The following is a 27,426-nucleotide window of genomic DNA, read 5'->3' as shown; positions in this document are numbered from 1 at the left end:
TTACCAGGATGCCGTGTGGCCAGAAACCCGTGGTACGTCCAGCGTGGCCAAGGGTGGGCAGGCCACTGGACACAAACGTCAAGGTGGATGGAACGAGCCAGTATGTGGGGGACATCAAACTCTACAGCTCTATGTTTTCATCTGAGGGACCTGGGCCACTCTCACAACTTGAATTCAGAAGCTGTGGTTAAATGAAAGGTGATGATAGTTATAAGTTCAGAGGCACAAATTAACTCTACCTCATGCTAGAATATCAACCAGTCCAAAGAATCTCGCCATCTCATACTACAACAACCCTGTGTCCCCGAGTTAGTACATCAACTTAAAGCTTTCTTTCTGTCTCTTATCTTAGAATAATCACTGTGACAAGGGACCATCTAGAGGGGCATTAGTATCATCACCAAGCACCCACTATTCATGTATATCTGTCAGTCCATCTATCTGTCTATCTTTCTATATATCTATTTATCTTTCTAACTATATATGTAACATCTCGAGGGCCGTCAACATCGTCAACGAAAACTTGCATTTGAAACATTTGTTTTTTAGATAAGTAACACCTGCAGGACTGATCTCTGATGACGATATTTCTTTTGGCATAAGCTGAGTCAAGAGTTCATCCTAATATTTTACATATATGTCACTCTCGTGTATCTTTTTATTCATTCACTATTATTTTGCAATTACACATCTTTCTTTAAAAACAAGTTTGGAACCTAACAACTTTATGAGACTCTTCAAATAATTGGATATAACGTTATGCCAAAAGACGGCAAATATTTTCAGCCGAGAATGTTAGTGGACTCAAACGTTTCATTTAAACTGTTTAATGAAAAAACCCTTATTTCGCCGATTTTTTTTTTTTTTTTTTTTTTTTAAGCTTATACATTCCGGATGGCTTTCAATATTTTCCTGCATGAATATTATTGATTAATATAATTTATTAGCAGAGAATGATCCATACTACATACGACTAACGAAGAGAGGATTAGATGATGACTCACTGGTTTTGGATGTATAGTGAGAGAAGTTGGTCATGTTAGATGAGATGTATGACGGCCTGATGGTCTGCACGGTGATGCCAGTACCTCCACATTCCACGGACAAGGACTCGGAGAAAAATTCCACTAACACATAAAAAGAATAAAATTTATAAACGAAAGATGAAATAGTTATAAACACAGCTTGTAGATACCGTCCTTTTACGTTACATTTTGCTACTACATCCTACTGATATTGCTAGTCTGTGTTGCATGTTGCATAAATGAGAGGAGCAGTATAAGAAAAGCTGAATTGTCTTCTCGACTCCACCTTGGACGCGGAACAGATTCCCAGATACGACCCTGGAGAGGAAGAGGTAACGAAGGCAATGTTGATGATGAACCCCCGACCCCTGGCCACCATCTTAGCCAACACCAGCCGTGTCATGGCCACCGCCAACGCCATATTGATATTGTCGTGATTCCATATATCCTCTTCACTTACATCCATGAACTTTTTGGGTAGATAAAGAGCAACATCGATACTGTTCACTGCAAAAGAAGAGAGTAATATAGGCGGCTACGGATGCCAGTGTGAAGTCTTGAAGTACTGAGTGAGTTGTAAAGAAAGTCTGCAATTGAAAGACTCAGTATAGCCGACTAGAAATAACAATATGAATGTTGGTATAAAATAAAAAGAAAGCAGTGTGTTACTAATGTTAGAATTCAGTAGACTGCATTACAGTAGAAATAGTTATCCAGAATGCCAATATCTTTCTCCGTGAGGTGGGCAGCGATCTTCGGGTACACATCTCTGCCGTGGCTGAAGTCCACCTGTAAAGTTTCAATCTCCACACCTGGCAACTCTTCCACTGGTAGAAAATATGTCAGAGCAAACGAGGATCCAGGGAAATGTTAATGGGGCTTCGTCTTACTACGCCATTGCAAGAGAGGCATTAATAGCTTTCAGTTTAGCTAAAAAGATATTCTATTCAAATTAGGTTCCATTTGATCTTTCGCCATGGCTGAAGATCTAGGTCTCATGCTTTAATACCAGTTGACTTTGTGAAAACACTTCCTTGTTTACCCAGCTAACAATGCGCTGCTTGGTAGAATGCTCATTTCATAACTACAGTTGCTGTTAGATTCACCCAATCAAGTTTTTCTTGTTGCTTAACCTTGGTCTGTCTGGACGAGCAAACCCGATGACCATAGGTAAGTAACTGCTTTTGGGGAGCCGTCTTAGGGATATAGCACACACAAACATACAACACACACACACACACACACACACACACACACACACACACACACACACACACACACACACACACACACACACACACACACAAATACCTACTCACTAATGAGCTGACTGACGTTGTTGAGTTTGTTGATGTAGCGAGAGATGAAGATGTTCATGCCTCGCCTGGCCAGCTGCCTCGCGTACTCCTTCCCGATGCCGTCCGTGTACCCCGTCACCACTGTACACACACCGAATAGGGCATAGGAGGCTTCTTTGCACCTCTTCCTTAGCGATTTACTTTGCATATTACACCTTTTCATTTTTTCCCCTGACGAGGCTTCTTAGCTCCATTTCCTTAGCCTTTTATTTAACATATTGTTCTTTAATTATTATCTTGCGTGTCACTTGTGTGGCTTTTATCGGGATTATATGCATCGACAACTAACGAGAAAACACAGCGCATATGCAGAGTAAATCGTAAAGAAAGAAGTGCTACGAAATCTCGTCACCACTGGTCACACACAATAGTTTGAAAAATGGCAGTACACTGCCACAAAATGGAAAGACATATCATCATGCTACAGTAGTTTAAATACATCAGGAGAATATCAGTGAAGGTTAGTAAATATTAATATGCTCATCAGTATAAAGAAGAATACAACCTTTTGACATGGCTTCATTACAATGCTGTTCCCTGAGTTCGAGGTCGAGAGCGAAGTGCACCAAAAGAGGGTCGAGTCTACATGGACCCGACAGCTAGTGAAGATATGATGAGAAAATGAGGCAGCCGTGGGGGCGTTAGCACCACACATCTTGCAGGGCTTGTCAGCAGCTCAAGGTCTACTGAGTATTCTCATTAGGCCTTGAGTACCACAGGCAAATATGAGGGACGGCCACATTACATCCTAGGATGAGGGTGGGTGATTGTTGTAGGTATATTTCACTCCACGTTACCTATCATAGTGATGGATGGTGACGCTGGTAGGACGTTCAGCATCAGTATGCCCACCTCCTGAAGGAATCTCCAGGCAGTTGCTTTGGACACAAGAAGACGAATAGGAGGGAGAGGGAGGTTGCAGGCAAGGACATCAACTTGGATGTATAAGATATGACCAACATGGACTGGAATCCAGCCTTATTAAAATAAAATAAAGTTGTGCCACAACACGACTGGCTCAACAGAAAACTGGTGTGAAGCTACACCACAAGAGTGTGACTGAATCTATCTATCACATGACTAATCTAAAGCTTAGAGTGATGAGAGTGCAGGGGCTTGCACTGAATGGTGAAGAAAGAATTTTAATGGTGAAATGTGGATTCACATCTACTAGCGTACCTCGACATGGCAGGAGTTTGGTCTTCAATTATCATACGCATGATTCCCTCGTTACCTCATGCGATGTCACCTGGAGATGGAAGATATGCTGGTTCGTCCCGGAGTTTGGCTGATGTTGATCAGGATTCTACTAGCAGGCATCTCAACTGACTTAACTGAAGAGTATATGTCTAGGTCCTGTACACCAAGCAACGAACCCACTTCTCCGTAGCAAACATTCCCAAACTCTTCTGCTGAGACCATGGATACTCCCTGAAAGTTGTTCTTTTGTGCCGTCACAGGTCATTTCCTCTCTCGCTTTGAGTCTAAGGATTTGTGTGTTGTCATCCTCGTATACAAAAAAAAATGAAGATTTTTTTTCTTTTTTCTCGCAATAAGTTTTGATGATGTTAGGCTGTGAATCATTCCACTTGTTCAAAATTCTCTTTATTGGCACAGTCTTAACAGATTGGAGGCATTTTCGGAGTAGCTCCTGGATCGACGTGGAACACAACTATTTCCAAATATTCTCCATCATCGCTCAATGGCACTTCAGCGTTTTGGCATAGGATCCACCTTTACCATACTTATCCACTCCTCAGAGGATTCTAAATTTTCTTGATGGATATGTAGTTTCTCTCTAGCTCGCTTTTGACACCAGGATGCAAAGTGATCGCTGTCATTTCATTCACTGCAAGTCTATCCTTAGGCGGAGCATAATATCTTTTGTGAATGGGTTCAGTTACAAAACCAGTATTTCTTTTATGATTTCAGCTTTGTGCCCCTGGATTAAGCCCTGGTTACTTTCAAATCTCTCTCTCTCAAGAATTCAATGTCCAGCCTAAGTTTCTACGTTCCCTGTTGCCCTGGACTAATGTACGCAAAGGTCAAAGGTTAGTTTCCTAATTTTAAGGAGTTCCCGCCAAGCATCACGAGTCTCTTATGAAAACAACAACTCTGTCTCAAAGCACAGACTCCAAACACTGATCACAGAAGCTGCACATCCTCACCCAGTCACAAGATCTCTGTAAGAATCCTCAGAACTTTATATTTCCTCTTGAAGGCGACGATTAAAGGTGCCTCATGTAAGCCTATTTTTTTCCTCTCTAAGATCATGTGATTTGTGCTCGCATCTATCCATCCATCTATCTATCTGTCTTTCCATCTATCCCTATCTGTCCATCTATCTGTCTATCTGTCTATCAGGGAACGCAATTAGCAACCAGGTAGAAGGGTCAGTCTTTCTTAATTTCCCATTATATACTGTACTTCGCTAATGATAAAAAAAAAAAAAAAAAAAAAAGGAGTTTGTTTTTCAAGTTTCCGATCTCAGGTTAACCGCTTCAGTAAGATCACTTAAGTATTTTGTAGTATATTCTCCGCCATTTCAGACGATTTAAGTCAAGTTAGGAAGGAACTCTAGCGTCTGAGAGGTTGATGAAAGGTAAATCTAATCCCTCAAATTTTAGGTATAAGCTAGATACACTGACTGCACGTAAGAAGTAAAAAAAAAAAAAAAATGAATCGAAGAGGCAAAAAAAAAAGAAAAAGAAAAAAAGTGTCATTGTCAAAGGTAAGTTCACAATCTCACCTGCCCACTTGCCGCCGTACTTAATCGCCAAGTTATCGTTGCTCAGCCGCGCCCACACCAACTTGCGCAGCGCCACCACAACGTCCAGGATGATGTACAGCCCCAACCTGGCCACCCACACACCAGCCCGAGGAAGGCGAGGGGATCCTTAAACCAGAGGCGCCAATTGATCGCTTTTGCCATCGGGTTTAGAAACAACATCTATCCCACGCTATATTTCAGGGACATATCATATCCTTCTATGTTTTTGTCGGTACTCTGGAATGTTTGTAAGATTTTTTAGGGTATTTCTAGCTATATCCGAAGTTCTGTGTACCTGATGACATTCTAGTGTCTTTATGTTGCCGTTATTTAGACCCGTTTGGATGCCCCAACGTCTAGTAATGAGATTTAAATATTTCCTAGCTATTTCACAATCTTTTTACATCATCCAGCGTCTCTTTTATCTACTCTACCTGAAACTCCATTCGGCCGAGGAGACTGACGCACCAGGAAACGAACTCTACATCACGCTATCGGGAAATGATGCTTTGAGGCCCACTGTAGGGTCAAATTCAAGTTGAAAAAGACCACTAAACTTGCTCTTAGAATGTCTCTTAATACCAAGAGCCAATAAAAATTACCTAGAAAACCTATGGTGGTTTCTAGAACTTCACTAGAATTATCTACAGGTCGCTGCAGTATCAATATAACTATATTAACTATCTATTTGTTTATATACCTACGCTGCTTCCCCCAAGGAAAGGGAGGTAGCCGAGACAGGACGACACACTCCCCATTTACTCATCCATTCAAACACATTCATTCGCATCTTAGTCCCAAAGGGGAGAAGGGACAGATCCTCACAGCACCACACCGCACAAGGGTCAACTGCGCAATGCAATCAGTGACACCCGCAGCAGGGCCCGACAGCAGAACTGGTTTACCCCTGCAACATCATAACAGACCCATCCCCTTACCCGCACCTGACCTGACTAGCTGATCAGACCAAATGCAGGAGAATATCCCCTCAGGGCTGCGTCATCACTTATTCATTCACAATTTCTCTCCATTTATTTCTTTCATGCATAGCCACTCTTCCTTGCTCAACAAGCATCCCTCTCGCATCCAGTGCCCTCTTCACACTGTCCATCCATCCTATTCGTGGTCTTCCTCTCAGCCTTACACCTCTCGCATCAGATCTAGTTATCTTTTTCGGCAATCGCTCATTATCCATTCTCTCCATATGCCCAAACCATCGCAACACCCTCTGCTCAACTCTACCAGCCATCTCCCGAACAACTCCAGTTCTCCTTCACACTTCATCATTCCGCACTCAATCCATACGCGTCACTCCACACATACTCCTCAGACACTTCATCTCCATTACATTCAATCTTTTCTTCTCTGCTACACCCATATTCCATGTTTCAGCCCCATATAATGCAGTCGGTACCACAACACCCTCATACAGCCTTCTCTTTACATCCATTCTAAGCAAACGACATCTAAACACTTTTTTCATTGTTCCCAGCACCTTTCCTACTTCATTTATTCTAAACTTCATTTCTGCATCTATTCTTCCATCCACAGCAACATGTGACCCTAGATATTTAAAACACTCTACCTCCTCAAGCAACTCGCCATGCAAAACTATATTCATCCTCCTACCATCTACCAACCTCATACACTTCATCACTACTCTTATTCTCATTTACTTTCAATTTCCTCCTTTCACACACCCTTCCAAACTCCTCTACCAACTATCTCAATCTCTCCTCTGAATCAGCCACCAGTGCAGTATCATCTGCAAACAGCAGCTGCTTGAGATTCCAGTCTCCACCATCAACATTCACCAGACTCAGACCTCCACCTAAAACTCTTGCATTCACCTCCCTTACAACACCATCCATGTAAATATTACACAACCACGGCGACATCACACATCCCTGTCGCAACCCCACTCTCACGGGAAACCAATCACTCAAAGCATTTTCCACTCTTACACATGCCCTACTATTTACATAAAAACTTTTCACCCCTTTTAGTAACCTACCATCAAGTCCATACAATCTTAAAACGGTCCACAAAGCCTCCCTATTAATTCTATCATACGCTTTCTCTAAATCCATAAATGCCCAAAACACATCCTTGTCATTCGCTAAATACTTTTCAAACACTTGTCTCACAGCAAACACCTGATTCACGCATCCTCTCCCTCTCCTAAAGCCACACTGCTCCTCACCAATCACTCCCTCTGTACCCTCTCTAACTCTCATAATTAACACTCTACCATACACCTTACCTACAACACTCAACAGACTTATACCCCTAAAGATAGTACATTCATACTTATCACCCTTGCCTTTATACAACGGGACCACACAAGCACTTGCCCAGTCAATTGGCACCATACCTTTCACAAAGCACACATTCAACAATCTTACTAACTAGTCAACAAGAGTCACTCCACCACCCTTCAGGCATTCCACAGCACACCCATCCATACCTGCAGCTTTCCCTGTTTTCATCTCCTTTTCTACCGTCTTCACTTCATCCTTTGTGATCAAAGAATCATTCAACTCTCCCAACACATTTATTCCTTGCACCCTTCCATCCGCCACAAGCTCAGCCACCCTTTCCTCCTCTACATTTAACAATCTTTCAAAATACTCTGCCCATCTCTTCCTTACTGCATCCAACTCAATTAACATCCTTCCATCCTCTGCTTTTACTCGTTCTTCCTTCCCAGATTCTCCCTTTCGCACCCTTTTCACCTCCTTCCAAAATATTTTCTTATTCTGTTGAAAATTCTCTGCCAGCCTTCTACCCCACCACTCATCTGCTGCCACTTTAGCATCACGCACAGCCCTTCTCGCCCAATTCCTCTTTTCCTTATACTTTTCATATGACATCTCATCCTTCCTCTGCAGCCACACTTCATATACAAGTCTCTTCTCAGCCACAGCCATACTTACTTCCTCACACCACCATTCACTTCCTTTTCTTACACCACCACCCACAAGTCTCACACCACACACCTTTTCTGCATGCCCCACCACAGCACTCTTAAACAACTGCCATTCCTCCTCCACACTGCCATTTTCCCGATCTTTCGCTGCGTTCTACTCATCTTTCAATTTCTCCTGATGCTCTATCTTTTTCTCTCTTTTATCCAACTCACTCACTTTCAAAACCTCCCTGCCTCACCTAACCTTCCTAGCTCTCACCCATCTCTTACCTACTCTTAACTTTCTCTCCACCAGGTAGTGGTCAGACATACCTCCACCCTCCCCTCTCAGAACTCTCACATCCAACAATCTTTCTATTACATTCCTAGACACAACCACATAGTCCATCGAAGCTCTATCAACAAACCTTCCACCCTCCTGTCTCACCCATGTATACTTATAAATATCTTTCTTCTCAAACACCGTATTTCCAATCACCATCTCTCGCTCAACACAGATCGCTATCATTCGTTCCCCATTTTCATTTCTTCCGGGCACACCATGCATACCAACTACACCTTCAACTGTTACATTTCCCACTCTAGCATTCAGATCTCCCATCATTACCACATTCACATTCGCTCCAAACCTCTGCAGACACTCATCAATATCATTCCAGAAAGACTCCCTCTCTTCTTCATCCCTTTCACTACCAGGCCCATATGCACTCACAAACACCCACAACTCACGTTCAAATTTCTCTTTCACCCACATCAGTCTCGATGACACTTCCTTCCATTCAGTCACACACTGCTGTACTTCCGGACTCACTAACAAGGCCACACCTTCTCTTGCCCTTCCTCTGTCAACACCTGACAATCTTCCATTCACACTTCCAAACATAGACTCACCCTTCCCTTTCATCTTCGTTTCACTCAAAGCTAACACATCCAACTTTCTTCTCACAAACATTCTCCCAATCTCCTCCCTTTTAGCCTCAATCGTACTACATCTACGCACATTCATAGACCCAATCTTCAGGGTACGGGGATAACTCCATCCCCCATCCCTTTCTCTGGCCTGTCTCTTTTTAGGAACTAAAAAAACAGAGGAGGGGGTCCCTAGTCCCCTCACCCGGCCTCATTTAGTCGCCTTTTACGACACGCAGGGAATACGGTGGCAGTATTTTTCCTAACACAACCTGCCCGCAGAGTAGTAGTACCACCCCATAGTGCGGCGTAAATAATGTTCGCTAAATGGATGTGAAAGTTTCAATGTCTAGCAGAAGAAAACGTTAAATTGCCAACTATGCCAGTGATGCTGCGGCACTTTGTACACACACACACACACACACACACACACACACACACACACACACACACACACACACACACAAAGCTTTACCACGAAAATCAGTGAATATTACCATAGATTAAAACTTTACTATTTTCACACACTACTTCGAGCTTCATGAATGACCGAAATGAAAGTCTGATTATTTGGAGGGTCCTCTTTCGAGTTGTTTTTTCCTCTTTCTGTATTCCGTCTCAGTGAAAACAACATTATTCCATTCTGTATTATTTTCCATGGTCATCTGTGAATTAATTCCTGCAAATAAGGGAAACCTGGATGGTGGTGAGGAGAGGGATGGAGGCTGCTGAGGAGAGAAAAAAGCATGAAGAAAGAGGAAAAAAATAAGGGAAAGAAGGAGAAAATTAGGAAGAAGGAGGCGGGTGAGCAGAGAGGGGAAAATGAAGAAAAAAAGAGAAAAGAAGATCAAATGAGGTAGGGGAGACAGAGACAGAGAGAGAGAGAAGAAAGAGTATGGCTGATTATTTCACCTCAAACACATGTCCTTACCTCAGCCTAATATCCATCTTGCATTTATCTCACTGATCCATGTGCAATCTGAAACTACTCCACACACCCTCACATTACCTCGCACACCCTCACGGCAGCTTATCCCCGTCCCCCCCCCTTCCCCCCCTCTCTCTCTCTCTCTCTCTCTCTCTCTCTCTCTCTCTCTCTCTCTCTCTCTCTCTCTCTCTCTCTCTCAATACATATAAAAATGCTTATCCAGAAAACCTCAACATGAATATAAAACAATGCCTTCTTGGATAAAGTGTTATATTCTTCAGTCATTTATACAGTAAGTAGCAAAACTAATCGTTCAGTCATCTACCTTGAACAGTCCATTCTTCTGGAACGTCCTTCTAAATTTTCAGGTTCGTTGTAACCGATGTTACATTATTTTTTTTTTTAACTTGTCATATCTTTATTACAAATGTTCTTTTTTTTTTTGTTCATGGTATGTACTTATATTAATCTTATATCTGTCACTTATTTGGAAACCCATATGGCAGAATAATTTCACTGGATGTCTACACCTTTTTGGAAGAGTGTCGTCAATGACAGGTAGCAACCGCTGATAGCGACAGCCACTTCAGAAAAATCCTGTGCCCAGAGGTAGAGAAATGCATACCAGGGCATAGTTATTGAAAAAGAAGGAAAGACAGAAGGATAAGTGTCACAAAGTCACATTATTCCAACTCCATTTCAACCACTTCTGATTGGTGTTGTCCATCTCACTCTGCTACTTCTTCTTGGCTTGTTCTGCCACACGCTTCAGTTCTGCTTTAATCAATGAAGGGACCATCCATTCGATCATGTACATGTAGAAGCGACGATTGAAAATCTCATCAACAAGAAATTCCTGGAACAAATTACATAAAAAATGTATTAGAACAACGGAAATATGCGCTTCCAATAAGTGTTATTATTTGCCCTGAAATATCAATTTTATTTGGGTTGGTTTTAGGAATTAGAAAAGAAAAAGTCTCCCCATTGGCCAACCTTAAGCTCTTATGCAGCTTAACCCCACTTAACTCAAGCTGTATGTGTTGGAGCGGGACGCCTTCACGTGGAGGCACTAATATGACAAGGGGGTGGATCTGTCTGGTTATACAAACGCTTCACATCTCCCTTCCAATCCCTCAAAAGGACAATGGCGAACTGAAGGAGAAGGGCAGCTTCAGTCTACTGTCCATTGGATTCACGTTTCAAATGAACCTGGGACTACAATAATGTGTCAATGAACCCACTATAACGTGTTTGCTTTAAGTTAAATCGGTTAGTTATAGTCTAGGAAAACATCCCTATCATTAGACGAGGCTATTTGTACTTCCCAAGAATGTGACGTATGAGGGCAGTGTCACACGTACCTGAAGACCGTGTGGCCAGTAGCCCGAGGTACGACCAGAGTGGCTGAGGGTGGCCAGGGCACTGGTCACATAGGTTTTGGTGGTGGCCACAAAGAAGCCTGTGAATAAACGATAGTTAATTAGGAAACTCTACAATGAAATAGTCTTAATTATTTCACTGTGCTTTGAGGTCTGGCCCTGATGAGGAGCGTACACTATGTAACACTGTGCATTCTGGTTGGAGCAGCTGCAGTGTTCACCCGGGAGCCAAACGTCCCCATATTTCCCTGCACCATGCCATGGGAACGGCCCTGTCCAAACCTTGTGAGGAGCTGTCTACCACAAGGGCGAGGCGGATCCGTACAGGGTATACGTTCTGTATTGTACCTGTATATGGCCCCACAGAAGCAGTTGTTTACCTGTGGTCTGCTCGGCCAAACAGACCAGTGTTAAACCACAGCAATAACAAGTATAGAGTCAGGCTTGGTGTAATTATTAAATAAGGAGAACACAGCATGACGATTGTGATAAACTTTGGAGTATGATGAAGTCCCCAGCAATCCCATATTCTTGCACTACGTATTATCCTATACTATGAAACTGTTTGGGTGAAAGTCTGTGCACTCTACCGAATTCTGCCTTTAACCGAGCACATGTCAGGATTAGACATGATTAGCATCCATTAATGAGAGAGTGACCAATCCATCTATATGACATGTTTGTTTTTTAGTCCAGACATTAAAGGCGAGAGTGCCCAGTTGCTCTGTCCTGAGTGGCATTAAGTGAACAGTAAAACCCAGCCTTTCCTCAGAATTCATCCTTTATGTGCACATTGGACTCCTTAACCCACCTGACCCTCAGACAGCATTACCAGTATAAAATGAAATGACTTACTTGGTTTACTCATCTGTTCCGCGTAGCTGGTCATCTGGGTAATGACAGCGCCTGGTCTGAGGGTCTGCACAGTGATGCCAGATCCACGGAGCTCCCAAGACAGCGATTCAGAGAAGAAATCCACAAATGCCTGAAAGTGAGAGCAAACATATGTCGCATTTTGTTTCATCTGCCACTACCGCCATAACTTGTCTCTGAACAGTGCTTTATTACAGGCATTTAAAAATTAAATCTGTCACTGAACACACTGTAATGTGCTTGAGTATTATCATATTTACTGGGTTTAGTAAACACTTGACGATACATATACCCTATGGCACAACATTTCTCATCTATTTACACTCCCATGTCATCAAGCCACAATATACTACAGCGCCGTCTCCTGCTGCAGGATCGTGATGTCTCTGTACTGTAGTCCTAAGAAACGTATGCAACACATTGTGACTGTCCGTTGATGGACATGATATGGCATCATTTCCTAAACAGTTGTGTAAATATTAACCTGTGCCTTCATGAAATCCTTACCCATGTGTTACCTTACGAGGTTCATATGGTAACTGAGCTCATTCTGTCTCATGCTGGGGGCTCCAGTGCATACGACATTTATAATTTCTATGTAATAAGACGTACGATGGTGTTCCCACCTTAGTTGCGGAATAGATGCCCAAATATGGCATTGGGTAGCTTGATGCTAATGACGCGACATTGATGATGGCGCCGCGTCCTCTGGCCAGCATGCCGGGCAACACCAGCTGCGTCATGGCCACCACCGACGCCACGTTGACGTTGATGTGGCCCCACGCCTCATCCTCCCTGAACTCCACAAACTTCTTGGGAGGAACGGAAACCATCCCAACGTTGTTCACTGGGGAGGGAATGAACAGTGTGACATATTTCTAGGTGACATGGGAGGCTTTGTACCGTCTCATTCTTTGTGATTTGTTTCCATCTTACCACGAACTTCTTGAGAGAAACGAACACCATCCCAATGTTATTGATAAGGCGGGGAGAGACGGTGAAAGGGAAACAAGTTGTTAATAAGAAATTCTTATTTTATATATGCAATTTATTCGTAGCTATTAGTGCCATAGTTAGAGGATATTGAGCTTTGAAAAAAGTGGAATTGATTATGCATTTGTTGAGAGAAGCACGTGTGTGTGTGTGTGTGTGTGTGTGTGTGTGTGTGTGTGTGTGTGTGTGTGTGTGTGTGTTTTACTATCTCTAAAGTCACGAAAGGATTCTTTGATCACATGATGTTATTATATAAAGGGAAGTTGAACGAATTCTAGGCGAAAAAGATTTAAGAGGCTGCTGAAAAAGAAAGAATATAAACTCAAAAAGTAAAAGAAAAATAATAAGATGCAGTAAATAAATTAAACAAAAGACAGAAAAACAAAGAACGTTAAAGAATTAGGAAGAAATGAACTCAAAAAAATGTGAAAAAAAAAAGCAGAAAATGTTTCATTGGAATGCTAGCTAACGAAGACGGGGTAGAGAATAGTGAAACAAGGAATTTGGAAGCTCATTGGAGGAAGTAAGGAAGAAATGGGGGACGTGTATGTGAATTTGAGGTTACTGGCAAGAAGGAGCGGTTTTACTGAAGGTAATGAATGTACGTCTGTTTGTGTGTCAACTCTCTTAAATCGGAGTACCTAATTTTTTCATTTCATTCTTGCTGCCCTCAGACCGTTTATGGGGACGGGTTATCAGCAATCTCAGTTAACCCCTTCATAACCCCATGTCTTTCCCCAAACTACATAAAACAGGTTGGAGGTGGAAAAAATGCGTCTTGGAGTGAAAAGGATAAAGCAAAGGGTGACACAGGATAATTTTTATGTTTGTTAGTTGAGGGTGTTTTAAATAAATTTGTAGTTTTCTTCTGAGATGTCGCAGCGCCATTTCCCCAGCGATTAATTTACACATTGCACTTTTAAAAGTCTCTTACTATTGGTAGTGATCCAAGTCAAGTCGAAATGAAAGACATATACATTATATACAAGAAAACAGCAAGATGGAATACGGAACAAAAATCGCTAAAGAACAGGCACTCAGACACTACGAATTCTCCTTTGCCAACAAGTCCTTGGTCTCACCCAGGATGCCGACGTTCTTGCCCTCCACGTGGCGGGCTATATCCTGGTAAATAACTCTGCCGTGGCTGAAGTCCACCTGTACAATCTCCGTCTCCACACCTGGCCACTCTTCCCCTGGTGAAGTGGTGAAATATTTCTAAATAAAAATCTTCACTATATACTCGGGTTTTCATACAGTGTAGACACACTGTGTGTGTGTCTGTACGTATGCATGTGTGTGTGTGTGTGTGTGTGTGTGTGTGTGTGTGTGTGTGTGTGTGTGCGTGCGAGTTTGTTCTTGCAAGAAAATGCCATATAAAGCTAAATGAATTTACTGCCAGTCACATACACTGAAGACCACTGGAAATCCTGTAACTATAGTTGCGGCGCACGAGTCTTAGGTTGTCATTATCGTACCCTGGCAACCATCCATTCAAAAGTGCGTCCGAGTTCTTATCATATTCTACACGAATCATAACATTATGCACGGATATAATATACATGAATATTATTATACACGAACTTATATACACGAATCACTTGTGTCTCATGTTATACACGAAATCAGACGCACGCTTGAAAGCCAGGTTGCCAGGGCACGATATTAACCTCAGAGTCGCGCGCCACGACTATAGAAGCAAAAAAGATAGTGTAACATACATTATTTTCAGCATTTTCTGTTAGTTATGCAGTCAAGCAGAGAATATTTCAGGACCTATTGATGAGTTGCTTGGCACTATTGAGTTTGTGGATGTTACACACACACACACACACACACACACACACACACACACACACACACACACACACACACTCACTTACAAATAAGCTGCTTAACGTTGTTGAGTTTGTGGGTGTTACACACACACACACACACACACACACACACACACACACACACACACACACTCACTGATAAGCTGTTTGACGTTGTTCAGTTTGTCTTTGTTGCGAGCGATAAGGAGGATATTCATGCCCCGTTGTGCCAGCTGCCTCGCGTACTCCTTCCCGATGCCGTCCGTGCACCCCGTCACCACTGTACACACAAAGAGTAATGTAAGGAATAAGGTACTAACGACATATTGATAAGCATTTTCAAGTTCTCATCACATGTGTAGAAGTAATTAGAGGTCATACACACACTAAAGGCTTTACAACAAATAAACACTATTCTGTTTCCCCCTATCACAGTGAAACTTGGTGTTGAGAAAGGGTTGAGGAGAGAGTGACTGGCTCATTCCCTTCCATTTCTATCATGAGAGTATGCAGGTCTCGTTCCATTTTGCAATGTGTGGTCTGTGTTACGTGAATCCCACCACACTTCAGCAAATTAAATGTAACAATTGTCCTGCTAGGAAACTGCATGCCTCTGTGTTCTGATGGAAAGACTTCACAGTGTAGAAAGGGCAAATGAGTCACTAAGACAAAATGCCAAAAAAAAAAAGCTTAAATGAACAGAGTAGACCTAGTAACTTCTCTTATCGTCTTCCTTCATCTCTCTCTCTCTCTCTCTCTCTCTCTCTCTCTCTCTCTCTCTCTCTCTCTCTCTCTCTCTTTCCCGGCACGCAGCACCTTTTCGACTACACACTCTCAAATTGAAGGATAACGGTTATTCTAGAATTCTTAGCCCTGCTTACGAACTCAGTCTTTAAAACGCAATTCCTTTTCATTGGAAAAATGGAAAATTTTACTGATTCTTTCTTTCTGCATAAAGGTTAAGTGTTGTATGTTCGGATGACGTAATTCATCATATCGACTCTATTTGGCACAGTGTTTTAGTATATTCTTCAATTTTACTTATAACTGATCACAGCAGCATTGAGTTATATTGTTCTTGTCAATAGTATAATTGTTATTATGAGTTATATTGTTCTTGTCAATAGTATAATTGTTATTATGAGTTATATTGTTCTTGTCAATAGTATAATTGTTATTATTATTATTATTATTATTATTATCATCATTGTTGTTGTTGTTCTTCTTCTTGTTGTTATTATTATTATTGTCATTATTATCATTCCTTACGAAAAGGTAAATTGCTCGTATTCGCTCAGTTTCAAAGCTATGTCAAGGGCCATTACTTGCCCATCTGAGTCCCCTAGGTAGTGGCTATATATGACTCAGTATCATCCAGTTCCCAGTACTGGTTTTCCTGTTACATTCAAAAGCCCTTAAAAATAATGTATTCGTGGATTTTCAGAAACTGCTAAAGGTACAGACTTCAAATATTTGTGGAAATAGCCAAGGTCGGGGAGCAGGTCTGAAACGACTCTGGACCCATTTAGGCAAGTAGTTTCTGAGAATCCCCGGAGGTTCATCGATAGTAGTTTGGGCTCCGCCATTTTTGCTATGAGAGGATTTTGTTGCTCTCTCTTTCACCCATTGCGTTTCTTACTCTTCGAGGGAGGCCCAACTACACCAGCTCTTCACTTCGAAGTGCTCACCATATAAAGGGCGTTGAAATCACCAGATCTATCCATACCTTGTTAGGTGGTGAGTTACTGAAATTGCCAATGTCTATTTCCATATCCTAGTTATCCATCCATCCATGCATCATCCAATCTTATTATTATTATTATTATTATTATTATTATTATATGCTGAGCAGGACCCACCTGCCCATTTCCCACCATACTTGATAGGCAAGTTGTCGTTGCTCAGCCGCGCCAACACAAACTTTCGCAGCGCCGCCACGACGTCCAGCACGATGTACAGCACCCACCTGGCCACCCACACCAGCCCGAGGAAGGTAAGAACATCCTGAAGCTCCATACTTCCTGAGGACACTGACGCTGCACCACAACTGACCGTCCACCAGTCTGTGCACTCAGTGACTGACGCAATATCCTTGCATCTCAGCATGACAAGGCAAGAAGGACCGCCCACGACAATCATGAGCTTATCTGAGCTGTAACTTGATCTTTCTCCACACACTTCTGACATATATGTGTGATTTGGTAGTTTGTATCATTCTACCTATGTACTTATGTCTTTCTCTGTGTACACACACACAGACACACACACACACACACACACACACACACACACACACACACACACACACACACACACACACACACACACACACACACACACTTGTATAAATCACTGCGTCACTTTATATGTCTATCTTACTACAGCTACAAAGGGAATTGAAACTCATATATTTTCTGCTTCTGATAATTAGCCAGAGAGTCAGACATGGCTTCTTCTAACGGGGTAAGAAAATCGACCCCTTAAATAAAAATAAAAAATAAAAAACTATGAACTATGATAGATAATAGTTTTTAGCAGGGTGCGCTAACAATTATGATAGTGGACTAAAACTGTGCTAGAAAATAATCAAATATTTAGGACATAAAAATAATAAAATGTCAGCAACAATGGATGGGCATGTTATTAAACAACTTCACATGCATAAACTGAATCTTATGAACCCCCGGACTTTGAGAAACAAATTAATGCATTGATGTTGGCACACATCCAGCCACCCAGTCCCTCACACACACACACACACACACACACACACACACAAACACACACACACACAAACACACACACACACACACACACACACACACACACACAATTTTATCTTTTACCCTATAGCATAACCAACCATTTTTTATCTGATTGCAAATAGGCACAAAATAAAAAATGTTAAAAGTGATGGACATAAAAAAGAAACCTATTGAAAATAATGCTGTATTTTGTGTGGGAGTGAGAAAGTAATTACAATGAACTCTGTATTTAGGTTGCAAAGAAAAAAAGTTACACCATATATAACAACTAATCATACTTATCTTACTATAACTTGGCCTAAAACTGATATCTGTCCATCTTAAATGGTCAGCTGTAAAAATAGATTAGCACTAGAATACTGTATGATGCCAGTGACGAAGAAACTCTGTGAAAAAGGATGAAAAGCCATGGTAGCCTAATATCTTCCGCTCTCCTCTCAAATCAAGCGAAAAAAGCAGAAAGAGAATGAGGAAAATTTGGCCAAGCTAATGTAATAAGCGTATAGTAAAAAGAAAATTGTACTTACAGTAACAAGTGATTTTTGTTGCAAACACGAATAATTGTCTCGAATAACTGTTGCGTAAAAAATACCAAATCAATTTAAGATTCACCTTAGATATGAAAATTCAGTTCGGTTATATGAAGATCCCATCCGTGTCTCCCGAAAAGAGATGTAGTGGACGGCAGGGGAAGGGTAACTTTAGCCTGCAGTCCACCGGGTTCACGTTCAGAGGAGCCTGTGGCCACAATATAAAAAGCAGCAGCAAAAACAACAACAAAAACATTAACACCAACTAGAACAATAAGCAGTAGTTTTGATGACAGTGCCGTTGCTGTTTGTTGCTCTTTTTCAGCATGTAGTAGAGTTAATAGGTGCTGCTTTTGCTTGTCGCCCTTTTTCAGTAGGTAGTAGTGGTAACAGAGTGCTACTGTTGCTTGTTGTTCTTCTTCAGTTGATAGCAGAGGTACCAGCGTGCTACTGCTGCTCTTTGCTCTTCTTCAGTAGGTAACAGAGGTAACAGAGTGCTACTGTTGCTTGTTGCACTTCTTCAGTATGACGGAATGCCACAAGTCCGCCATCCACATCGTAGCCATCGTTGGAAGATATGGTTCACGACAAATGCCTAAAGAAGAGTATTATCTGTCTTCACTGACACTTTCTAAATCGTGTGTTATATACATACAATTATACAGAAAAAGCTAAGAATACATTGCAATCATATTTAGTGGTGTGCGTACGGAAATGACTAAGAATTTGGTTGCTTTATCCATCTGCATATATTACACTGTTTTTCGTTTACCTTAACTTGGTACAGATTTTCGCCCCTTTCCAGTTTATTTTACTCAGTGACAGTAAAAGGCAATACTAGGGCTCTGTATCCTTTCCACAAGACTTCTTCGTGACTCGAATCACATTCTAGTGCTAATCTATTGCTACAACTCAGCATTCAAGATTGAGAGATGACAATTTTAGGCCAAGATAAAGTGAAAAGTGTACAGAAAGTTACCAGGATGCCGTGTGGCCAGAAACCCGTGGTACGTCCAGCGTGGCCAAGGGTGGGCAGGGCACTGGACTCAACCGGCTAAGTGGATGGAACGTGCCAGTATGTGGGGGACATCAAACTCTACAGCTCTATGTTTTCATCTGAGGGACCTGGGCCACTCTCACAACTTAAATTCAGAAGCTGTGGTTAAATGAAAGATGATGATAGTTATGAGTTCAGAGGCACAAATTAACTCTCCCTCATGCCAGAATATCAACAAGTCCAAAGAATCCCACCATCTCATACTACACAACCCGGTGTCCCCGAGTTAATACATCAACTTAAAGCTTTCTTTCCGTCTTTTATCTTAGAATAATCACTGTGACAAGGGACCATCTAGAGGGGCATTAGTATCATCACCAAGCACCCACTATTCATGTTTATCTGTCAATCTATCTATCTGTCTATCTTTCTGTCTATCTATTTATCTTTCTAACTATATATGTAACATCTGGAGGGCCGTCAGCATCGTCAACGAAAAATTGCATTTAAAATATTTATTTTTGAGATAAGTAACACCTGCAGGACTGATCTCTGATGACGATAATTCTCTTGGCATAACTTGAATCAAAACTTCATTCTAATATTTTACATATATGTCACGCTCGTATATCTTTTTTTTCATTCAATATTATTTAACAATTACACGTCTTTCTTTAAAAACAAGTCTGGAGCCTAACAACTTTATGAGACTCCTCAAAAGATTGGATATAACTTAATGCCAAAAGACGGCAAATATTTTCAGCCGAGAATGTTAGTGGACTCAAACGTTTCATTTAAACTGTTTACTGAAAAAAACCTTAATTCGACGATTTCTTCCTTTTTTCTTTTTTTTTTTAGTTTATAGATTCTGGATGGCTTTCAATATTTTCCTGCATGAGTATTATTGATTAATATAAGTTCTTAGCACAGAAAATGATCCATACTACATACGAGTAACGAAGAGAGGATTAGATGATGACCCACTGGTTTTGGATGTGTAGTGAGAGAAGTTGGTCATGTTAGTTGAGATGTATGACGGCCTGATGGTCTGCACGGTGATGCCAGTACCTCCACATTCCACGGACAAGGACTCGGAGAAAAAGTCCACGAACACCAAAAAAGAAAAAAAAAGAAAACCAAAGATGAAACAGTTATAGCCACAGCCTGTAATTACTTTTATGTTACATTTTGCTACTACATCCTAGTGATATTGATAGTCTGTGTTGCATGTTGCATAAATGAGCGGAGCAGTATAAGAAAAGCTGAATTGTCTTCTCGACACCACCTTGGACGAGGAACAGATTCCATGATACGGCCCTGGACAGGAAGAGGTAACGAAGGCAATGTTGATATAGACCCCCGACCCCTGGCCACCATCTTGGCCAACACCAGCTGTGTCATGGCCACCGCCGACGCCATATTGATATTGTCGTGATTCCATATATCCTCTTCACTTACATCCATGAACTTTTTGGGTAGATAAAGAGCAACACCGACACTGTTCACTGCAACAGAAGAGAGTAATATTGGCGGCTATAGATGCCAGTGTGAAGCCTTGAAGTACTGAGTGAGTTGTAAGGAAAGTCTGCAATTGAAAAACTCAGTATAGCCGACTAGAAATAACAATATGAATTTTGGTATAAAATAAGAAGAAAACAGTGTGTTACTAATGTTAGAATTCAGTAGTCTGCATTACAGTAGAAATAATTATCCAGAATGCCAATATCTTTCTCCTTGAGGTGGGCAGCGATCTTCGGGTACACATCTCTGCCGTGGCTGAAGTCCACCTGTACAATCTCAGTCTCCACACCTGGCGACTGTTCCTCTAGTGGAAAATAACATGTCAGAGCAGATGTGGATCCAGGGAAAGATTCATGGGGCTTCGTCTTACTATGCCATTGCAAGAGAGGCATTAATAGCTTTCATTTTAGCTAAAAAGATATTCTATTCAAATTAAGTTCCATCTGATCTTTCGCCATGGCTGAATATTTAGGTCTCATGCTTTATTACCAGTTGACTTTGTGAAAACACTTCCTTGTTTACCCAGCTAACAATGCACTGCTTGGTAGAATGCTCATTTCATAGCTACAGGTGCTGTGAGATTCACCCAATCAAGTTTTTCTTGTTGCTTAACCTTGGTCTGTCTGGACGAGCAGACCCGATGACCATAGGTAAGCAACTGCTTTTGGGGAGCCGTCTTAGGGATATAGCACACAGAAACACACACACACACACACACACACACACACACACACACACACACACACACACACACACACACACACACACACACACACACACACACACACACACACAAATAGCTACTCACTAATGAGCTGACTTACGTTGTCGAGTTTGTTGATGTTGCGAGCGATGAAGATGTTCATGCCTCGTCTGGGCAGCTGCCTCGCGTGCTTCTTCCCGATGCCGTCCGTGCACCCCGTCACCACTGTACACACACCGAATAGGGCATAGGAGGCTTCTTTGCACCTCTTCCTTAGCGATTTACTTTGCATATTACGCCTTTTCATTTTTTCCCCTGACGAGGCTTCTTAGCTCCATTTCCTTAGCCTTTTATTTAACATATTGTTCTTTAATTATTATCTTGCGTGTCACTTGTGTGGCTTTTATCGGGATTATATGCATCGACAACTAACGAGAAAACACAGCGCATATGCAGAGTAAATCGTAAAGAAAGAAGTGCTACGAAATCTCGTCACCACTGGTCACACACAATAGTTTGAAAAATGGCAGTACACTGCCACAAAATGGAAAGACATATCATCATGCTACAGCAGTTTAAATACATCAGGAGAATATCAGTGAAGGTTAGTAAATATTAATATGCTCATCAGTATAAAGAAGAATACAACCTTTTGACATGGCTTCATTACAATGCTGTTCCCTGAGTTCGAGGTCGAGAGCGAAGTGCACCAAAAGAGGGTCGAGTCTACATGGACCCGACAGCTAGTGAAGATGTGATGGGAGAATGAGGCAGCCGTGGGGGCGTTAGCACCACACGTCTTGCAGGGCTTGTCAGCAGCCCAAGGTCTACTGAGTATTCTCATTAGGCCTTGAGTACCACAGGCAAATACGAGGGACGGCCACATTACATCCTAGAATGAGGGTGGGTGATTGTTGTAGGTATATTTCACTCCACGTTACCTATCATAGTGATGGATGGTGATGCTAGTAGGACGTTCAGCATCAGTATGCCCACCTCCTGAAGGAATCTCCAGGCAGTTGCTTTGGACACAAGAAGACGAATAGGAGGGAGAGGGAGGTTGCAGGCAAGGACATCAACTTGGATGTATAAGATATGACCAACATGGACTGGAATCCAGCCTTATTAAAATAAAATAAAGTTGTACCACAACACGACTGGCTCAACAGAAAACTGGTGTGAAGCTACACTACAAGAGTGTGACTGAATCTATCTATCACATGACTAATCTAAAGCTTAGAGTGATGAGAGTGCAGGGGCTCGCACTGAATGGTGAAGAAAGAATTTTAACGGTGAAATGTGGATTCACATCTACTAGCGTACCTCGACATAAAGGGAGTTTGGTCTTCAATTATCAGACGCAAAACAATTAACTCTAAGCCATTGGCCACCCCGTCTGGGATACATGGCGTCTGGCAATGAATGAATCAATGAATGATTCCCTCGTTACCTCTTGTCATGTCACCTGGAGATGGAAGATATGCTGGTTCGTCCCGGAGTTTGACTGATGTTGATCAGGATTCTACTAGCAGGCATCTCAACTGACTTAACTGAAGAGTATGTGTCTAGGTCCTGTACACCAAGCAACGAACCCTCTTCTCCGTAGCAAACATTCCCAAACTCTTCTGCTGAGACCATGGATACTCCCTGAAAGTTGTTCTTTTGTGCCGTCACAGGTCATTTCCTCTCTCGCTTTGAGTCTAAGGATTGTGTGTTGTCATCCTCGTATACAAAAAAAAATGAAGATTTTTTTTTTTTAATTTCTCGCAATAAGTTTTGATGATGTTAGGCTGTGAATCATTCCACTTGTTCAAAATTCTCTTTATTGCACAGTCTTAACAGATTGGAGGCATTTTCGGAGTAGCTCCTGGATCGACGTGGAACACAACTATTTCCAAATATTCTCCATCATCGCTCAATGGCACTTCAGCGTTTTGGCATAGGATCCACCTTTACCATACTTATCCACTCCTCAGAGGATTCTAAATTTTCTTGATGGATATGTAGTTTCTCTCTAGCTCGCTTTTGACACCAGGATGCAAAGTGATCGCTGTCATTTCATTCACTGCAAGTCTATCCTTAGGCGGAGCATAATATCTTTTGTGAATGGGTTCAGTTACAAAACCAGTATTTCTTTTATGATTTCAGCTTTGTGCCCCTGGATTAAGCCCTGGTTACTTTCAAATCTCTCTCTCTCAAGAATTCAATGTCCAGCCTAAGTTTCTACGTTCCCTGTTGCCCTGGACTAATGTACGCAAAGGTCAAAGGTTAGTTTCCTAATTTTAAGGAGTTCCCGCCAAGCATCACGAGTCTCTTATGAAAACAACAACTCTGTCTCAAAGCACAGACTCCAAACACTGATCACAGAAGTTGCACATCCTCACCCAAGCACAAGATCTCTGTAAGAATCCTCAGAACTTTATATTTCCTCTTGAAGGCGACGATTAAAGATGTCTCATGTAAGCCTATTTTTTTCCTCTCTAAGATCATGTGATTTGTGCTCGCATCTATCCATCCATCTATCTATCTGTCTTTCCATCTATCCCTATCTGTCCCTCTATCTGTCTATCTGTTTATCAAGGAACGCAATTAGCAACCAGGTAGAAGGGTCAGTCTTTCTTAATTTCCCATTATATACTGTACTTCGCTAATGATTAAAAAAAAAAAAAAAGGAGTTTGTTTTTCACGTTTCCGATCTCAGGTTAACCGCTTCAGTAAGATCACTTAATTATTTTGTAGTATATTCTCCGCCATTTCAGACGATTTAAGTCAAGTTAGGAAGGAACTCTAGTGTCTGAGAGGTTCATGAAAGGTGAATCTAATCCCTCAAGTTTTAGGTATAAGCTAGATACACTGACTGCACGTAAGAAGTAAAAAAAAAAAACAAAAAATGAATCGAAGAGGCAAAAAAAAAAAAAAGAAAGAAAGAAAGAAAAAAGTGTCACTGTGTCAAAGGTAAGTTCACAATCTCACCTGCCCACTTGCCGCCGTACTTAATCGCCAAGTTATCGTTGCTCAGCCGCGCCCACACGAACTTGCGCAGCGCCACCACAACGTCCAGGACGATGTACAGCACCAACCTGGCCACCCACACACCAGCCCGAGGAAGGCGAGGGGATCCTTAAACCAGAGGCGCTAATTGATCGCTTTTGCCATCGGGTTTAGAAACAACATCTATCCCACGCTATATTTCAGGGACATATCATATCCTTCTATGTTTTTGTCGGTACTCTGGAATGTTTGTAAGATTTTTTAGGGTATTTCTAGCTATATCCGAAGTTCTGTGTACCTGATGACATTCTAGTGTCTTTATGTTGCCGTTATTTAGACCCGTTTGGATGCCCCAACGTCTAGTAATGAGATTTAAATATTTCCTAGCTATTTCACAATCTTTTTACATCATCCAGCGTCTCCTTTATCTACTCTACCTGAAACTCCATTCGGCCGAGGAGACTGACGCACCAGGAAACCAACCCTACATCACGCTATCGGGAAATGATGCTCTGAGGCCCACTGTAGGGTCAAATTCAAGTTGAAAAAGATCGCTAAACTTGCTCTCAGACACCGCCAGAATGTCTCGAAATACCAAGAGCCAATAAAAAATACCTAGAAAACCTATCATGGTTTCTAGAACTTCACTAGAATTATCTACAGGTCGCTACAGTATCAATATAACTATATTAACTATCTATCTATCTCTACAGTATACCTAGGCTGCTTCCCCCAAGGAAAGGGAGGTAGCCGAGGCAGGACGACACACTCCCCATTTACTCATCCATTCAAACACATTCATTCGCATCTTAGTCCCAAAGGGGAGAAGGGAGAGATCCTCGTAGCACCACACCGCACAAGGGTCAACTGCGCAATGCAATCAGTGACATCCGCAGCAGGGCCTGACAGCAGAACTGCTTTACCCCTGCAACATCATAACAGACCCATCCCCTTACTCGCACCTGACCTGACTAGCTGATCAGATCAAATGCAGGAGAATATCCCCTCAGGGCTGCGTCATCACTTATTCATTCACAATTTCTCTCCATTTCTTTCTTTCATGCACAGCCACTCTTCCTTGCTCAACAGGCATCCCTCTCGCATTCAGTGCTCTCTTCACACTGTCCATCCATCCTATTCGTGGTCTTCCCCTCAGCCTTACACCTCTCGCATTAGATCTAGTTATCTTTTTCACCAATTGCTCATTATCCATTCTCTCCATATGCCCAAACCATCGCAACACCCTCTGCTCAACTCTACCAGCCATCTCCCGAACAACTCCAGTTCTCCTTCGCACTTCATCATTCCACACTCGATCCATACACGTCACTCCACACATACTACTCAGACACCTCATCTCCATTACATTCAAACTTTTCCTCTCTGCTACAGCCATATTCCATGTTTCAGTCCCATATAATGCAGTTGGTACCACAACACCCTCATACAGCCTTCTCTTTACATGCATTCTAACCAAACGACATCTAAACATTTTTTTCATTGTTCCCAGCACCTTTCCTACTTCATTTATTCTAAACTTCACTTCTGCATCTATTCTTCCATCCACAGCAACATGTTACCCTAGATATTTAAAACACTCTACCTCCTCAAGCAACTCGCCATTCAAAACTATATTCATCCCCCTACCATCTACCAACCTCGTACACTTCATCACTTTACTCTTATTCTCATTTACTTTCAATTTCCTCCTTTCACACACCCTTCCAAACTCCTCTACCAACTGTCTCAATCTCTCCTCTGAATCAGCCACCAGTGCAGTATCATCTGCAAACAGCAGCTGCTTCAGATTCCACTCTCCACCATCAACATTCACCAGACTCAGACCTCCACCTAAAACTCTTGCATTCACCTCCCTTACAACACCATCCATGTAAATATTAAACAACCACGGCGACATCACACATCCCTGTCGCAGCCCCACTCTCACGGGAAACCAATCACTCAAGGTATATCCCACTCTTATACATGCTCTACTATTTACATAAAAACTTTTCACTCCTTTTAGTAACCTACCATCAAGTCCATACAATCTTAAAACAGTCCACAAAGCCTCCCTATCAATTCTATCATACGCTTTCTCTAAATCCATAAATGCCCAAAACACACCCTTGCTTTTCGCTAAATACTTTTCACACACTTGTCTCACAGCAAACACCTGATCCACGCATCGCCTCCCTCTCCTAAAGCCACACTGCTCCTCACCAATCACTCCCTCTGTACCCACTCTAACTCTCATAATTAACACTCTGCCATACACCTTACCTACAACACTCAACAGACTTATACCCCTAATGCTAGTACATTCATACTTATCACCCTTGCCTTTATACAACGGGACCACACAAGCACTTGCCCAGTCAATTGACACCATACCTTTCACAAAGCACACATTCAACAATCTTACTAACCAGTCAACAAGAGTCACTCCACCACCCTTCAGGCATTCCACAGCACACCCATCCATACCTGCAGCTTTCCCTGTTTTCATCTCCTTTACTGCCTTCTTCACTTCCTCCTTTGTGATCAAAGAATCATTCAACTCTCCCAACACATTTATTCCTTGCACCCTTCCATCCACCACAATCTCAGCCACCCTTTCCTCCTCTACATTTAACAATCTTTCAAAATACTCTGCCCATCTCTTCCTTACTGCATCCATCTCAATTAACATCCTTCCATTCTCTGCTTTTACTCGTTCTTCCTTCCCGGACTTTCCCTTTCGCACCATTTTCACCTCCTTCCAAAACATTTTCTTATTCTGTTGAAAATTCTCTGCCAGCCTTCTACCCCACCTCTCATCTGCTGCCACTTTAGCATCACGCACAGCCCTTCTCGCCCAATTCCTCTTTTCCTTATACTTTTCATATGACATCTCATCCTTCCTCTGCAGCCACACTTCATATGCACGTCTCTT

General features: G+C 42.0%; 1 protein-coding gene across 1 annotated transcript in view; it reads right to left on the bottom strand.

Annotated features, from left to right (window-relative positions):
* Window positions 1–10,655: 10,655 nt before the first annotated feature.
* Window positions 10,656–27,426, bottom strand: part of LOC145410084 (uncharacterized) — a 36,418-nt gene continuing 19,647 nt past the window's right edge. The window contains exons 11-22 of the mRNA XM_080280292.1: window positions 24,474–24,620; window positions 21,606–21,725; window positions 20,973–21,101; window positions 20,641–20,781; window positions 20,228–20,344; window positions 16,844–17,164; window positions 15,142–15,264; window positions 14,250–14,363; window positions 12,801–13,021; window positions 12,157–12,286; window positions 11,284–11,381; window positions 10,656–10,775 (exon numbers count right to left, since the gene is read on the bottom strand). Of these exons, the coding sequence (XP_080136418.1) occupies window positions 10,656–10,775; window positions 11,284–11,381; window positions 12,157–12,286; window positions 12,801–13,021; window positions 14,250–14,363; window positions 15,142–15,264; window positions 16,844–17,164; window positions 20,228–20,344; window positions 20,641–20,781; window positions 20,973–21,101; window positions 21,606–21,725; window positions 24,474–24,620 (1,781 nt within the window). The remainder of the gene's footprint in view (window positions 10,776–11,283; window positions 11,382–12,156; window positions 12,287–12,800; window positions 13,022–14,249; window positions 14,364–15,141; window positions 15,265–16,843; window positions 17,165–20,227; window positions 20,345–20,640; window positions 20,782–20,972; window positions 21,102–21,605; window positions 21,726–24,473; window positions 24,621–27,426) is intronic.

This window comes from Coenobita brevimanus, chromosome 84 (genome assembly GCF_032717465.1).
Source record: "Coenobita brevimanus isolate Jiangsu-jjx chromosome 84, ASM3271746v2, whole genome shotgun sequence".
Lineage (NCBI taxonomy): Eukaryota > Metazoa > Arthropoda > Malacostraca > Decapoda > Coenobitidae > Coenobita > Coenobita brevimanus.
Note: the sequence above shows the minus strand (reverse complement) of the source record. Positions and strands in the feature narration are given on the sequence as shown.